This window comes from Mustela erminea, chromosome 1, assembly GCF_009829155.1.
Source record: "Mustela erminea isolate mMusErm1 chromosome 1, mMusErm1.Pri, whole genome shotgun sequence".
In the NCBI taxonomy this organism is placed as follows: domain Eukaryota; kingdom Metazoa; phylum Chordata; class Mammalia; order Carnivora; family Mustelidae; genus Mustela; species Mustela erminea.
The window spans coordinates 212,456,224-212,472,653 of NC_045614.1; the positions used below are offsets into that span (position 1 = coordinate 212,456,224).

At 39.7% G+C, this 16,430-nt stretch overlaps 1 protein-coding gene across 1 annotated transcript in view; it reads left to right on the plus strand.

The window, feature by feature from the left end:
* The window catches only part of TTC3 (tetratricopeptide repeat domain 3), a 124,636-nt gene that overhangs the window by 88,695 nt on the left and 19,511 nt on the right, over positions 1–16,430 (plus strand). The window contains exons 33-36 of the mRNA XM_032354787.1: positions 989–2,054; positions 3,270–3,335; positions 3,482–3,631; positions 13,482–13,621. Of these exons, the coding sequence (XP_032210678.1) occupies positions 989–2,054; positions 3,270–3,335; positions 3,482–3,631; positions 13,482–13,621 (1,422 nt within the window). The remainder of the gene's footprint in view (positions 1–988; positions 2,055–3,269; positions 3,336–3,481; positions 3,632–13,481; positions 13,622–16,430) is intronic.

Below are 16,430 nucleotides of genomic sequence, written 5' to 3' on the forward strand. Positions count from 1 at the left end.
AAGAAGTGATGTTTTTACCTTCCCCCAAAATAAATTGTCGTTCTGGTTAGCGTTAATTTCCTAAGAAAGTCCCTTTGGAGATTTTTGCTCTTGAAAAAGCAAATCTTTTTGGTGATGTGTGTTATGTGTCTTTCTTGCTAGTTAATGCTACTGTTACAGACTGAAGACCAAATCCAAATGGAAGAATAAGGCTCTTGGAGGCTGACCCCAGAATGGGGAAAAAAGTAGCCCCAGAACTGAAGGGAGTCCCAACCCAGAACTGGAGCTAGATTAAGGGACTGCCCCATTAATGTGTGTCTAATCTTACTGGTTTATTGATCAGACAGAATTAATTTCAGTACCTCTAAATCATTGTCTGTTCTTAAACAGAAGAATGTTAAGATTACTATATGCAGGGAGCCTGGGTGGCTCAGTGGTTTAAGCCGCTGCCTTCGGCTCAGGTCATGATCTCAGCGTCCTGGGATCGGGTCCCGCATCGGGCTCTCTGCTCCGCGGAGAGCCTGCTTCCCTCTCTCTCTCTCTGCCTGCCTCTCCATCTACTTGTGATTTCTCTCTGTCATATAAATAAAAAAAAAAAAAAAAAAAAAAAAAAGATTACTATATGCAAATTCCATAGGATCTTAGTGAAATTTTATGTCTTCTCATTTGACATTCTTATATAATAAATTTTCTTTTCATTACTTTTAAAATAGATTGTGTAATTATATAATTGAAATTTATAAAGTAACTTTTTAATCTCTTTGGTTTTCAAAAAAATTTTTAAGGATTATTTTCCAAAGGGTAAACAATATTTTGCTTTTAGAGTATCATTGATTGCAGTTAGCTTTTGTCAGATTTAGTATGAGTGTAATATGTTTGTTGGGGAGCTGTTGAGATCAGTCAGAACTGAAATAGTATTTTGCTTTGGGAGAATTTTGGGAAAAATATTTTTTTCAAATGAACATGTGTAAGTACTTCCTTATAACATGTAAACATAATTTTTTCCAAGTTATTTCTCTCAGTTGTTGGAGGAGCATGGTCCATTGGACATGAGTAATAAAATGTTCTCTGAAGAATATGAATTCTTCCCAGAAGAAACTCGACAGATACTAGAAAAAGCCGGAGGTTTGAAGTCTTTTCTCTTGGGATGTCCTCGTTTTGTTGTGATTGACAACTGTATTGCACTGAAGAAAGTTGCATTGCGGCTCAAGAAAAAGAGAAAGAAGAAAAACATTAAGACAAAAGTGGAAGAAATTTCAAAAACAGGGGAGTATTTACGAGTCAAACTACCACTGAATCCATCTGCTAGGGAATTTAAACCAGATATAAAATCTAAACCAGTGTCTGATTTATCTTCAGCAGCAGCTTCTGAGGATGTGAAGCCCAAACCTATAGCTGCGAATTCTCCCAAACCAACCTGTGAGGCTGTGAAGCCGAAACCAGTGTCTGATAATTCTTCTAGATCAGTTTCTGAGGATGAGAAGCCCAAAGAGGTCTCTTCTGATTCTCCCAAACCAGCGTCTGAGGATGCAGGTCACAAGCGAGTATCCTCTCATTCTCCCAAATCAGCTTCTGAGGATGTGAAACCAACCTACTGGACTCAACCCCATTTGGTCACAGGATACTGTACGTATCTCCCCTTTCGGGGATTTGGCATTACCCAGACACCACCGACGTACATAAATGTGTTACCGAGTTTGCCCCAGTACACTAACATTTACACACCCCTGGCCAACGTTTCTTCTGAGTATCAGCTGCAAAGATCAGTGCCAGTGGTGCCATCTTTTATAGCCAATGACAGACCAGATGAAAGCACTGCTGTATATTTTGAGGGTCATCATCTGAATGCTGAGAATGCCCCTGGTAACCAGATCGCCCCTAAAACACAGATCCCTCAGGACTCTTTGGAAGTATCAGTAAAGACACAGCATAGCACAGATGGTGCTGATGCAGCCTTTAGTGAGTCTAACAGATATGATGGTCACTGTGGAAATGCTGCCAACAAGCAGGAAGTAAATCCAGACACTACCAATGAAGTAACAAATACTCCACGTACACAAGTGGTTGCCATACAGGTAAGACTTAAATAGAAAAAAGTTATCTTAATACTGAAGTTAAATTTTCCTTCTTATCTTTCATTGCCATTATATTTACTAAAATCCTTTTTAACAATTGATTTTATAATGGTTATGAAATTTTTTGCCTGCAAATGTTTTAAAATATGAACCCTTTTGTAGGGCATGATGGGTAATGCAGAAATAATTTTGGGGTCTAGTAAATAATACACTTTTTTCCTAACCAAGTTTTATACCATCTGAGAAATAAGAGGAATCAGCAGATGGAGCCAAAACATCACTTTAAAAATTAATTATGGCACCATAAGGATGATGTTGTTTGTTTCCATAGCACTTACATGTCCTAACATTGAAGCCCAACATTGAAGCATCCGCTCGCCCATCCAGGCATAGTAGTGCTGGACCCAGGAAGCCTCCTTTCTTGGGGTGCTTGCCCCACAAGACTTACTGCATGGAGAATTAAGGGAAATGTGCTTTTTGCACAGGCAGCCCAAAAAAGCAGAGTCTGGGCTGTATGTGTGACCAGTTTCTCCTACCAAAACAGGAGAGGAGAATGAGGGAATTAAAAAAAAAAAACAAAAAACAAAAAAACAAAACAAAACAAAAAAAACACAGGTGGAGAGAAATGAGAGATGAAAATAAAAGTTCCTGACAAGCATAGACTAAATTGACATTCTCCTGTAGTTCACTCTATGGGGTATGAATTCATTAACTGTTTGTTGGATTATCCCCCTCCTCATTACATTTTTGTTTTCTAAGAAAGCTTTGAAAGAACATGTTAAGGGGCACCTGGGTGGCTCCATTGGTTAAGCAGCTGCCTTTGGTTCAGGTCATGATCCCAGGGTCCTGGAATGGAGCCCCACATTGGGCTCCCTGCTCAGCAGGGAGCCAACTTCTCTCTGTGCCCCTCCCCCTGCTCAACTTTCTTGTTTCTACTCACTCTCTCCTACTCTCACAGGCTCTCTCTTTCAAATAAATAAAATCTTAAAGAACTTTAGAGTAATGAACCAAATTCTTTTTTGTTTTTACTAATTCTACATGTAGCTCTTTCCTATTACAAGTATTTGTAGGAAGTGTAAAACATTATTAAAATCGTCAAAAAAAAAAAAAAAAACCCTTGAAAAAATTGGGGGCATGTCTTAAAATGTCATTACATGGTAGATTTATTTTACTAGAGCAATTGAGGTAAATTTAAGTGTTTGTTTTGCCCCAAAGGTGTCCTGGAATGTCACACATCAAGAAGTCAATACTGAACCATATGATCCTTTTGAGGCACAACATGTGAGTAAAAATGAATTATCATGACATTTCTCTTGTAAATTTTCATCCGCCTTTCCTTCTCCTCTGTTTAAGAGACTGTTCAGAACAAGATCAGAAATAGGTATTTTAAACTATTTTTAATAGATAATTTTGTAATTTACCTTTAGGGAGATATTTTACAGATTGAGAAGGAGTACCAGGTTTTACAGGAGCAGCTTAAGGAGGCATGCGAAAATTATGAGCAGAGAAAACTCAAGGGCTCAGAAGAGACCAGGGATCTGGAAGAAAAGTTGAAAAGGAACATAGAAGAAAACAAGGTAATCCTGTCTGAAACTTCTCCATAGTAGCATGTGGCATGATCAAGAGCATTGTTGGCTGAACAGAGGATTTTTTGTTAATGATGCCTATTTAAATTTCTCTATGACATATTCAAGTGGTAGTGTTTTTGCAGTGTTTCAGAAGCTCTACGTGTTGCTATTTAAGAAAAGGCTGTGAATCTGGGTTTTCATTTATTTATAGTTCAGTTTGTTTCATTAACTAAACCAGTTTTGTGGTGACTTAAGTTTTGAGTTTATCCTTGCTTATACTGAGAGGTGATACAGCATTAGTGGTTCATAGTGGAAGTCTTGGGGTCAGACCGACTAGGTTCGGATGAAGCCAGGTTCCATACTAGTCTCATCCGGGGCAAGTTATCTAACTTCTTTGTGCTTTCGTTTCTTATTTGAAAAATTTGGGTGATAATAGCTCCCATTTCTTGGGGTTAGATTAATACTTGTAAAGTTCTTAAAACTGCCTGGTGCATAATAGGGGGCTCTGTAAGTATTGCCTGCCATTGTTACTACTATTCCTACTACTGTCTTCACCTTATAATTAAGGAAGTTTGAGACTAACACATGGAGCTTAGGCATATTAGATCTGTGAAACCATTTAGACCGTTGTTTGAGTCTGCTGGTCTTGAGTTCCATTAGCTAAGATGGATTATAGTTATATGTAACTGGCTATTGGAGTAATACTAATTAGTGGCAAGGCCAGATTAAACTCGTAGGGAAACGGAATTAAAGATACAAGGGAATCATAGTGTGTTCTTTTTTAAAACTGAGGTCTTTTGTGTAGATGTTAACAAAGGGATGTTAGTTAATATAAGAAAGGAAGGATTTACACTTACTGTGGTAAGCAGTGTCTAACAAAGAATTGCTGATCTACTATCTTGTACACCTGAAGCGAATACAACATGTGTGTCAGCTACACTTAAGTTAAAAACAAAAAAGGAAGAATTTGTTCCAGAAGTCTGGTCAGTAGCTGGGGTACAATATTAAATAGAAGAAAGTTTGCTTAGTAGCACCTTAATAAGAAAATTCATTTATTGAGATTTAAGTACAGAAAAGGGTCAGTTTGTAAAGGTAACTATTATAACATTCCTGTTGTAATAGTTATAACATTCCTGTATAACTTGTTTTCACTTGGGATGGGACTGGGGAGATTTGAAGGATGGGAGGAATTAGAAGGAACCAGACTTTTGATCAGTTGCCTGGTTGAATGAGATCTTCCTAATTGGGAGAAGAGAAAATAAGCAAAAATAAAACCCTGCACAGTGACTGTAGAACACTAATAAGCTACCTGGGGGGCTTAACAAGATACAATATTTTTATAAACTTTCTATTGCCTCAGTAAAATTCAGTTTTACTAAGTTTGTATAAGAATGCCTGTGGCCACCCGATGAAGTGAGGAGAGCAGATTTTCAGACTGCCAGTGAAGGTGGGTGTCTGATGAGTGAGGTTTCCTTCCCTCTGGCAGAGATTTGTCTAGCTTTATAAACTGCTGGTCTGACTGGGTCCTGTATTTGTGCGGTTTATCAAGGCATCTTCGTACACTTTCTACACATGACCAAGAAACTCACAGTTAATCAGGTGCCCAGGGAGGAGGGCTGCTAAGGAGTCCCAGCTCTGACTGGGACTGGACTTCTGATTCATTTTCTTTACCTTCACTGAGGCTCTGGGCCTGCTTTCAGGTGGTGGTTCTTAAGCATGTAATCAGTCTGTTTTTAAAAAGAGTCATTATTTGGTCCCCAACTTTCAGGCCTGTTAAATTGTTAGACTTCCCATATAAATTATGATATCAGGATAAGTTGCTCATCTGAGTTTTTAGGTGGTTGTCCACATAGGAGCAGATGAGATGGAGCTGTGGCCATTTCTTTATTAATCACGATTATGTTCATAATTAGCTTGTGGAGGAATCTTTTATAAACATAAAAAGAAATTTTGGGGCTTTTATTGATCTTTCCCTGGCCTTTTGATTCTCTAGTCACTGAGGTTATCAGATAATACTTTTACTTGAAAATTGCTTGCTACATACTACATACTGAATGTATTGGGTGCAACATTTCTTCACACTGTAGAGAGGAGATAGGCAAGCCCAGGCCTCAGTCAGGCTGCCTAGGTTGAACTCCAGCATTACCATCTAATACCTTTGTGATCTTATTTTACTCAATCTTTTTGACCCTTAGTTTCCTCATTAGTAATACAGCCTCTACGTCATAGGTTTGTGAGACTCACAGGGGTGGTTGGAAAAGGGTGGGGTTGTCCAGAGATACCAGTAGAGTAGAAGGAAGAATCGTCCCACTTGACATCCACTCCGGCCCCTACTGAGAAAAACTGTTTACATAGCAGTTGAACAGTGCTTAGCACATAAAAAGCACCAATAAAATCTGAGCTAACTATTTTAAATAGCTAACGGGGTTTCATTATTATGAGCTAGGAAAGGCCTTCATAGATATTTAGGCCGGTTATCTATTCTGTCAGAGGAGAATACCTGTCTAAAGGCAGAGTTTCCTGTTGTTTTTAATGTACCTTTAACTTAAAACTGACAGGTTGTAACTGATTGCAGTATTGGCTTGAGAGCATATGTTCTTTTAGTTTATTAAGATAAAATTCACCATTCTAACCATTATGAAGTCTGTAACTCGGTGGTTTTCAGTAGACTCACAACGTTGTATGACCATTACCACTGTCTTGTTCCAGAACCATTTCATAGCACCAAAAAGAAACCCTGTACCCATTTAGCAGTCATTCCTCATCTCCCCTAGGACGTGCATTCTTAAGGTGCTTTAATGAGATTTTCTTATAGCTAAGTATTTAAGTTCACTTCGGCTCTAGAAACAATCAAAATAATTTTGGCTAGAATAATTTATGGAGAAGAATTTTGGAACTTTGTCCTATATTTATATTAAAACAGAATCTTGGGTCCTGCTTGCCAAAAATTTTTCAGCCCACATCTGTGTAGTGGTGGGGTTCTTCTATTCAGTCACAATCTTTGCCAGGTTCAGCTTTTTTTTTAATCTAATGTTTATGGATCTCATTATGTGTCATACTCAATTGTAAATTTCTTACATGAATTATTTGATTTCATCTCAAACAGTCAGAGTATACTAGTGCTATAGTATAGTACACTAGTATTGTCTCCACTTTACTGTTAAGGAAATGGAGGCAGGATCAGTTAATGCAGCTTGTTCGAAGTCATGACAGTACTGAGTGGCAGAATAGTTAGTGAGTGTCAGGCTCTAGGTCCCTTGCTTTTGTCTTCCCTTAAGACAAGGGGAGATGGAGAGGAGAAGAAAATTGAGGGAAATTGGAAGGGGAGATGAACCATGAGAGACTATGGACTCTGAAAAACAATCTGAAGGTTTTGAAGGGGTGGGGGGTGGGAGGCTGGGGGAACCAGGTGGTGGGTATTGGAGAGGGCACGGATTGCATGGAGCACTGGGTGTGGTGCAAAAACAGTGAATACTGTTACGCTGAAAAGAAATTAAAAAAAGAAAAAAGAGAGAGAATGTCAATTCCACAAGCAGTTGAAAAACATTTCTCAGCACTTCGTGAACAGGATAGGTGCAGCAGTGAATCATTGCCATATAATAATGTGAATAGCAACCGCCTACCAAACCTCAGTGACATAGACAGTAAACATCAAGGGTGTGAGTCTGTGGGTTAGGTTATCCCAGTTGGGCTTGGCTGGTCAGCTGGGGTTCTATTTTTCTTGGCTCTGCTTGCTCACATATGTGGGGTCACCATATTCTGTGTCCTCTTACATCAGAGAACATCACGCCTGCACGTTCTGTGAAAATTGTTCAATTTTTTGCTAGTATGTTGTTGAGGATATTATCCAGTATTTCATTTGACAAAATTTATTAGATGCCCCCCTCTAAAGAAGACATACAAATGGCCAACAGACACATGAAAAATGCTCAATATCACTCGGCATCAGGGAAATACAAATAAAAACCACAATGAGATACCACCTCACAATAGTCAGAATGGCTAAAATTAACAACTCAGGAAACAACAGATGCTGGCAAGGATTCAGAGAAAGGGGAACCCTCCTACACTGTTGGTGGGAATGTAAGCTGGTACAGCCACTCTGGAAAACAGCATGGAGGTTCTTCAAAAAGTTAAAAAAATAGAGCTACCCTATGACCCAGCAATTGCACCGCTAGGTATTTATCCAAAGGATACAAATGTAGTGATTCGAAGGGGCACATGCACTCCAGTGTTTATAGCAGCAACGTCCACAATAACCTAACTATGGAAAGAGACCAGATGTCCATCAACAGAGGACTGGCTAAAGAAGATGGGGGGTATATATATGCGTGTGCATATATATATGTGTGTGTGTGTGTTTATATATTTATAATGGAATATTCATCAGCCATTAAAAAGAATGAAATCTTGCCATTTGCAACGACATGGATGGAGCCTAGAGGGTATTATGCTAAGTGAAGTAAGTTAGAGAAAGACATACCATGTGACCTCATTCATATGTGGAACTTAAAAAACTGAACAGATGAATATAGGAGAAGGGAAGGAAATAAAACAATGAAATCAGAGAGGTGGACAGACCATAAGAGATTTTTTTTTTAAGATTTTATTTATTTATTTGACAGAGAGAGATCACAAGTAGGCAGAGAGGCAGGCAGAGAGAGAGAGGAGGAAGCAGGCTCCCTGCTGAGCAGAAAGCCTGATGCGGGACTCGATCCCAGGACCCTGAGATCATGACCTGAGCCAAAGGCAGTGGCTTAACCCACTGAGCCACCCAGGCGCCCACCATAAGAGATTCTTAAGTATAGAGGACAAACTGAGGGTTGCTGGAAGGGTGGTGGTTGGGGGGATGGGGTAACTGGGTGATGAGTTAATGCCTTAATAGGAGGGCATGTGATAGAATGAGCACGTATGCAACTGTATGTATCTGATGAATCACTAAATTCGATCTCTGAAACTGATAGTACAGTATATGTTAACTAAATTGAATTTAAATTAAGAATTAACAAAAGATAAGCCGAGCTTTGTGCTGGACTTCCGGGACTTTTATGAAGCATCCTCTTTATGAGACCCTGAGAAGTCATTTCGCTCTGCTTTCACTACCTGGGCTTCTCTGTGCAGCAGATTTGTTTTTACTTTGTGACTGTAGCTCACTGTATTTCCTCTGACTTTATCTGCCAGAAAGGTTTTAAGCTATTTTTAAAGAATGGTTAAGGCCTTATGCCACTCATTTTTGTTTTTTAAGATATTTATTTATTTATTTATTTGTTTGTTTGTTTGTTTATTTTAAAGATAGGTAGAGTGCACACACGCAAGTGGCGGAAGGAGCAGGGGGGAGGGAAAGAGAATCTTCAGCAGACTCCGCACTTTGTGTGGAGCCTGACACAGGGCTAATCCCACAACCCAAGATAATGATCTGAACTGAAACCAAGAGTCAGCTGTCCAATCAACTGAACAACCCAGGTTCCCCATGCCATTCATTTTTATATTGCTCTCACTCCTAGGTTTATATTACCATTTTATCTTTTTATTCTGTTTTCTTTACCAACTTAACAATCTTTCTATTGTGTCTTTTACTTTTTTAAAAAGATTTTATTTATTTGAGCGAGATCACCAGCAGCAGGGATGGGTAGAAGGAGAAGCAGACTCCCTGCTGAGCAGGGAGCCTGACTCAGGACTTGATTCCAGGACCCTGAGATCATGACCTGAACCAAAGGCAGATGCTTAACAAACTGGGCCACCCAGGTGCCCCAATTTTGTCTCTGTAACTATATTTATTTAATCTATACACACACACACACATTTATTTATTTAAACTTTATCATGTATGTGTGTGATATGTATATATACACATATCACACACACATACACAGTCAAGGGTACCTCAGTTGTTTATTTTGGAACAAAGTTGAGGTTTAAGAAAAAGAGGTATGGAAACCAGATATTTTCCCATTGAGGAAAAAAGCCATCGGAAATTGTTTATGTCAATAAGCTGTGCATATAGAAGATGCAGTTGTGTATAGTCTGTTTTTTCTTTCAGTGTTTCAAAGAAAAGGATTCAGATCCTTGTCTTTCATGTAGTCAGAGACAGTCTCTGACAGCATTGTGAGGCAGCTGTGTTGTTAAAGGGCGGTTAGTTCAGACAGCAGATGAACTCATACAGCATCTTCTGTGGCTGAGCTCTGTGTGTGTGTGTGTGTGTGTGTGTGTGTGTGTGTGTATTTTGTACCTTTTAATACTGAACTCCTTTTGGTACTTGTTGCCGAGTAGGTTCTTGTGCCCTACTGTAACCTTTTGGTTATACATCATCTCCTGGCCAAGGGGCTGAATCTGAGGTGAACTCGTTGGCTCGTTGGAAGCTCAGCATAGGTGAGAAGCAAGGTCAGCTGGGTTACCAGCAGCAGGGTTTGCGTATGGACGTTGGTCATGGTAGTAGAATTGAACCAGGTGCAAGACAGGATTTTGTAAGTAGAGTAGACATGGTAGTCACCCCAGTGACAGTAATGATGCAGTGATTTACAGTGTAGCAGCAAGGAAAATGTGAGTAAAACTGTCCCCATGCCAGAAGGAATGTCACTGAAATGTCATCGAACCTCTGCTGCCTAAAAACAGTTGGCCTGTGCATCTCAAAGCTAATGAAATCAACCCTACCCCTGCGGTAGGACTTGGAAGTCTTGAAGGACCTGGACTGTTAGCAAATCTGTCACCCAGGAACATCACAGACCTTGGCGTCTAAGGCTTAAGAGGGAGAAATGTCCTTTATCTAAGTCGGGGGTGTCTTTGGCTGGAAGACCATCACTTCCCACAGAGTCCGTGTAGGTTGGCCTCAGGTACACCATCCTCTTTTAGGGAGGAAGCCCCCAATTTCTGTATCCAAACCTATATCCTCAGTAACCTGGTCATATTCTCAGTAGTTGTTGATATTAGTAGAATTTCAAACTAGAAAATACTGAAATTTAAACTTGTTTCTTACAAACATTGCTCTATTCCGATTCCCATATTATTAGAAATGTTAATATAGAGAATGTTTTACTTGTAAATGACGTGTATTTACAAGCATGTGCCCCACCTAGACCCCTGCCAATATCGAATGGACATTTTGAAAAATGATGTAAAACTTTGAGAGAATGTATAGGTTCAGAAGAAGTTTCAGAAAGCAGAACCTGCATAAGAAAGCTAACAAGGAAGGCTGGGTCTCAACACGGTGTTTTACCTAACCATCTGGGGAAGGGTAACTACTTCTGCTTCAAAATACAGGTTTTCACTTGTGTTTGTCACACTGCCGGAAATTCTGGTGGTTATCTCAACCCAAATGCCCCTGTGACCGGCCAGAAACACCACGTTTATTCTAAAAAGCGAACAGAAACTATTGGACTTGCCAAATGTATGCAGACTACGTTAGATTAGAGAGTCACTGAGCTGAAGAGTGAAGTGTGAACACTTCTAGGCAAGCTGAGGGGATTCTTCGGAATCCCTTAGTGTAGTCAGGTGCTCTGAATGCTGAGAGACATGAAGTGAGGAAAGACGTTTAAGTACGCGCTTGGAAGGTGGGCATGCCCTGGCTCGGGTGCTTAAATGAGGGCTCAGGTGAAACTTGGTGTGGGAGAGGGGCCCTTGGAGGACAGAATGAATGTCAAAAGAGAGAAGCTACTGCAGACAGACATGAATCTTTTCAAGCAGATTTCAGAGGAGATTCTGCACTTTCCTCTTTGCCTTCCCTGCCCCACCTCTCTCTCTCCAGGGTTAAGACGGTCTTACACAGACTCTTCGTGGTCTGGGGACTTGCCCCATTAACTCTATAGCCCTCCATGTATCCGGTTTACCATTGTAACCAGGAGCTTCCTGGAAGGAATTGGTGGACGTTTAACTGACATTTCTAACATGGCTTTTCATGGGGAAGTGCATTCTAAGTGACAGCCAATCGAGTGTTCAGCAGACTTTTGGAATAGGGTGGGAGTTGCCCATATTGGGAAAGGCTGCTTTGAGGAGCATAGCACACTGTGCTAATCTGTGCTAGAATCCAAGTGCCTGTTGTACAGAGAAATATGACTTAGAAGCATGTTGTTCCTTTATAACTCGTTATGTGGAAAGCTGTTTGAATTCACTGAGTATTTTTATTCCTTTGACTTTTAGTCTCTGTCAAACACTTGTAAATTTCTGCCGTGTCCCATCAAAAGGACTGCAGGGTCCGAATTACGGAGTTCTCACATATTTTATTGTTTATTCGTAGATTTATTTAACATCCGAATCTAGGTTAACATCTTTTTTTCATGTCCTAGATTAGTACATCTTCTGTGCTCTCCTTTTTTGTTAAGGGGATTTTTAGCTATTCTTTGAAAGTAGAAACCTATCTTTAATTCTGTCAACCTCTACTTTATGTCTTCATTCCACTTAGACTCATGGTTTCTCATACGTCCTCTTCCTTTACAGTTTCCCTTATTTCTTTTTATCATCCCTACTGTTACCACCATCATCCTTATTATCTCTCACTTGGGGTGTTACAGTGAGATTTTAAAAGATTTTACCTTCGGGGCACCTGGGTGGCTCAGTCAGTTAAGTGCCAGACTCATGATTTTGACTCAGGTTATGATGTTGGGGTTATGGGATTGAGCCCATGTCTGGGCTGCATAATCAGCACTGAGTCTGGTTAAGATTCTTTCTCTCCCTCTCCCTGTGCTCCCCCCCACACATGTGCTGTCTCTCTGTCTCTTTCAAGTAAGTAAGTAAGTAAATAAATAAATAAATAAAAATATTTTTTAAAAAAAGATTTTACCTTCTTCTACCTAGAGTTCTTAACATTAAGGGTTATAATTCATACTGAGCTGTGAAATCAGTTTAATAATGATGACTGGCATTGTTTTTAGTAATTGAATAGAAATATCAGAAAGCATATAAGTAAAGGCAGTTCTCTTTCAGTTGTGTGTATGTACATATATACATATGTTATATACACATGTTATGGATCATAATTAAAATGTATTTGTTATTTTGGGTCACAGTCAAGAAGACGTGAAGGCTACTGCTTGGTCTAACGCTTTTGTGGGACTTCTTACCCAATCCTAATCCGTCTCTGTCTTACAGAGCTGTTTTTCCAAAACCAGAATCTCATCATCTCACTGCCCTGCTTGAGACTTCACCCGCTCCCTGTGGTCTACAGGAAAAAGTCCACCCTCCTTACATGGCTTATAAGACCTTGAATAATTTGAACCCAAAGCATCTTGGGTACTTTTCTCCCTGCCCTGCCTTCCATATGTCCACCTTGTGTCCCAGCCACATAGGGCCTCTTGCTTTTTTTTAGACATGCTGTACTCTTTTATCCTTTTGCCTGGCCATTCCCGCTGCTTGGAATCCACTCTCCACATGGCATCTCATCTTTTTTTTTTTTTTTTTTTTTTTAAAGATTTATTTATTTATTTTAGAGAGAGAGAGCAGGAAGGAGGAGGAGAGGGAGAGAAAAACTCAAGCGGACTCCCTACTGAGCGGGGCTTGATCTCATGACCCTGAGATCAGACCTGAGCTGAAACCAAGAGTCAGATGCTTAACTGACTGAGCCACTCAGGTGTCTTGGCATCTCATTTTTAAAGACAGAAATCAGAAATCACTGATTTTGAGAAGCCCTTCTTCAGTACCAGATAGTCTGTCTTGTCTCTGTGCCTATATATTTGACAGCCTCCCCCAGCCTGACTGGGGAGAGAAAGTGAGGGCCGGTGAGGCACAGGGCTTTGTGTGTTCTGCTAAACTGGAGTCCTTGATGAAGCGAGCACCACCACAGTTCTGGTCTTTGGGTATTTGTTTTTGTTTTTGTTTTTGTTTTTTAAGTAAATCTTCCTATTTAAGTACTTTCTAAACATGTTTTTAGATCTCAAAGACAGAATTAGATTGGTTTCTTGAAGATCTGGAAAAGGAAATTAAAAAATGGCAACAGGAGAAAAAAGAAATCCAAGAAAGTCTGAAAGCACTAACGAAGAAAATGAGAAAGGTTTTAAATGCCAGTGAGACGTAAGTAATGACTGAAAGGCATTGATTTTTATTGCTTGGGGGAGGGGGTTGTTAACATTTTTCGGGCTATGTCAGGTAAAGTACAAACTTAAATATTGTTTTCATCACATTTTTTAGAACATTCAGTGGGAAACTGTTTTACTTAAAACTTTTCCTAAACTTACCCTGTTGTCAGATAAAATGGGACTATGAATCAGCAAAGAACTGACTTCCTTCTAGTTGGAACACCACCCCCTTCCTGTGAACATTACCTTTGACCCATGTTTTCCTTATCTGTAAAGTGAGGGCCTTGGTCTAGATCTAAGGCTCTTTCCTGCACTAGGATTCTGAGATGATTATTTATATTACTTTCATCTTGAATCTTTAGATTATTAAAATTCGGTCTTATGGTATGAAGGATTTGGAAATGCATACAGGTAAGCAGTTGTCAGATGGGCCACGTTTGTTTTGAGATTCTCTGTGATCCATTCCTAATCCCTCTCCTCCCTAAAAAGTGATAGGTCATATGATTCCTGACCTTAATTGTTACCTACCACCTTGTAACAAAACACCCAAACCTGGTGGCTTAAATTAGCAGCCATTTTATTTGATCCTCATCTTGGAACTTGGGCTGAGTTCCACTGGGCTGTTATGCTGGTCTTGCAGGTGGTTCCCCATGTGGCTGGGGGCTAGACTCAGCTGGGATGTCCTGGCCTCTTGCCTCCATTTAGTTTCAGGGTTGTTCCCTTTCCATGTGACTTTTATCTGTTGGTCTCTCCCTGTGGCATGTGGTCTCCAGCATGGTAGACAGACTTCTTATGTGGTACCAGAAGGCTTCAAGGATATAGGAGTGGAAGCTGCTGTGCCTTCTGAGGGTCTGGACTGTCAGAGCATCGCTTCCACCACATTCTGTTGTTTAAAGCAAGTTGGCAGGTCTGCTTTGCATTTAGGGGCATGAAGAATGGGAGGCATGGTTCACTTGTGGCCACGCTGCCACACTCACCGTTCAGGACATTTGTACTTTTTCCATTAGCCGTGCCATACGATCAGACGACTTTTACTACGAGTCTTGCTGGCATTATATTTGGGCCATTTTTAGATAGTCCTTAAGAGAATGATGATATATAAAACACTGCCTGTGGCACGTCATTTTGAGTATGCTCAGAGTAGAGTAGTTCCGTCAGAACACATTTATGGAAATGATACTGTCTGTAAAGCTCTTTACAGTATTCCCCCGTCCCCCCGACCGTTGTCACTTCCCATGGTTTCAGTTACCCTCAGGCACCCGCAGTACAGAAGCTCAGGTGATCCCCCTTCTGACATGTCAGGGGATCAGTAGTAGCCTAACACTGTGTCACACACCTCACCTCATCTCACCGCATAGGCATTTCATCATCTCACGTCATCATAAGAAGGGTGAGTACAGTGCAGTAAGATGTTTTGAGGAAGACCACATTCACATAACTTGCATTACAATAGATTGTTATAACTGTTCTAAGTTATTATTATTTATTGTTGTTAATCTCTTCCTGTGCCTGATTTACAACTTGAACTTTATCATAGGTGTGTAGGTATAGGAAGAAACATAGATTTAGTACAGTCTGTGGTTTCATGCATCCATGCGGCGGTCTTGGAACCTGTCACTCCATGGATAAGGGGACTGCTATGCCTCTTAATATTTGAGCATGCTGGTAGTTAAGCTATTCAAAAATTCACGATTATTTATATTTAATATATATTTTTGTATACTCAATTCAAGTTTACTATCAAATTAGATAAAATAAATGAGGCTATTTAAAAAATATTTTCTGTACTATCATAAAAATTAACTGTTTCTGTTGCGGAATAAGGTTTTATTGATTTTTTTTCACTTTATTAATTTTTTCTTACTTTTTTCTGTTTAAAGATAAGTTACAGACTTCTCTATGTATATATTTTTTTAAACTTTCCAGATTTTTCTTATTTCCAGATAAATTTTTTATTTAGATTTTAAAGTAAAATCTTAGAACCTTTTGGATCTCTTAGAGAAGTACAAAGGATATGAGAAATGATGGCTGTCCAGTATTGAGTACTTAGAGGAGGACGTATTTTACAAAAGAAGTGAAAATGACATTTAAATGTTTAGGTTCTTAGAATTTTTAGCAAGTAGAGATGATGAAAAGTTGTGTGGGAGAGAATGAAAGAAAGGCAGAGTCCATCTTGTACAGGGTTTTGCTTTATTATTATTGTTATTATTTTTAAGATTTTATTTATTTGACAGACAGAGAGATCACAAATAGGCAGAGAGGCATGCAGAGAGAGAGGGGTAAGCAGGTTCCCTGCTGAGCAGAGAGCCCGATGCGGTGCTCAATCCCAGGACCCTGGGATCATGATCTGAGCCAAAGGCAGAGGCTTAACCCACTGAGCCACCCAGGCGTCTCCAGGGTTTTGCTTTAAAATCGAAGACTTACACACTTTGTTTTGTAGGGTTATCAGACTGTATGTATGTATGTATGTATGTATGTATCAGACTGGATGGATGTATTAACTGGGCTTTAAGTTCTGTTTTAAAGACTAGAAGGCTATTTTCATTTTGAGTGAGAGCTGCTGGTTCTGCCAATCATAATCAACAACACCTGCACTCTTCTGGGTCACGTTGAACCCATGGGGCTTTCCTTGCAGTAAACTGAGATAGGATGGTCTACACTCAAACATATGACCCAGGGTGAAGAAAAGGTTTCTGCCCTCCAGGCATGAAAGGAAACCCACCCGAATTATTTGCCTGTTTCTAAGATAGTAGAAATAAAATAAAAACGTAGAAATTTACAGAGAATTCAAAAAATGTTTGAAT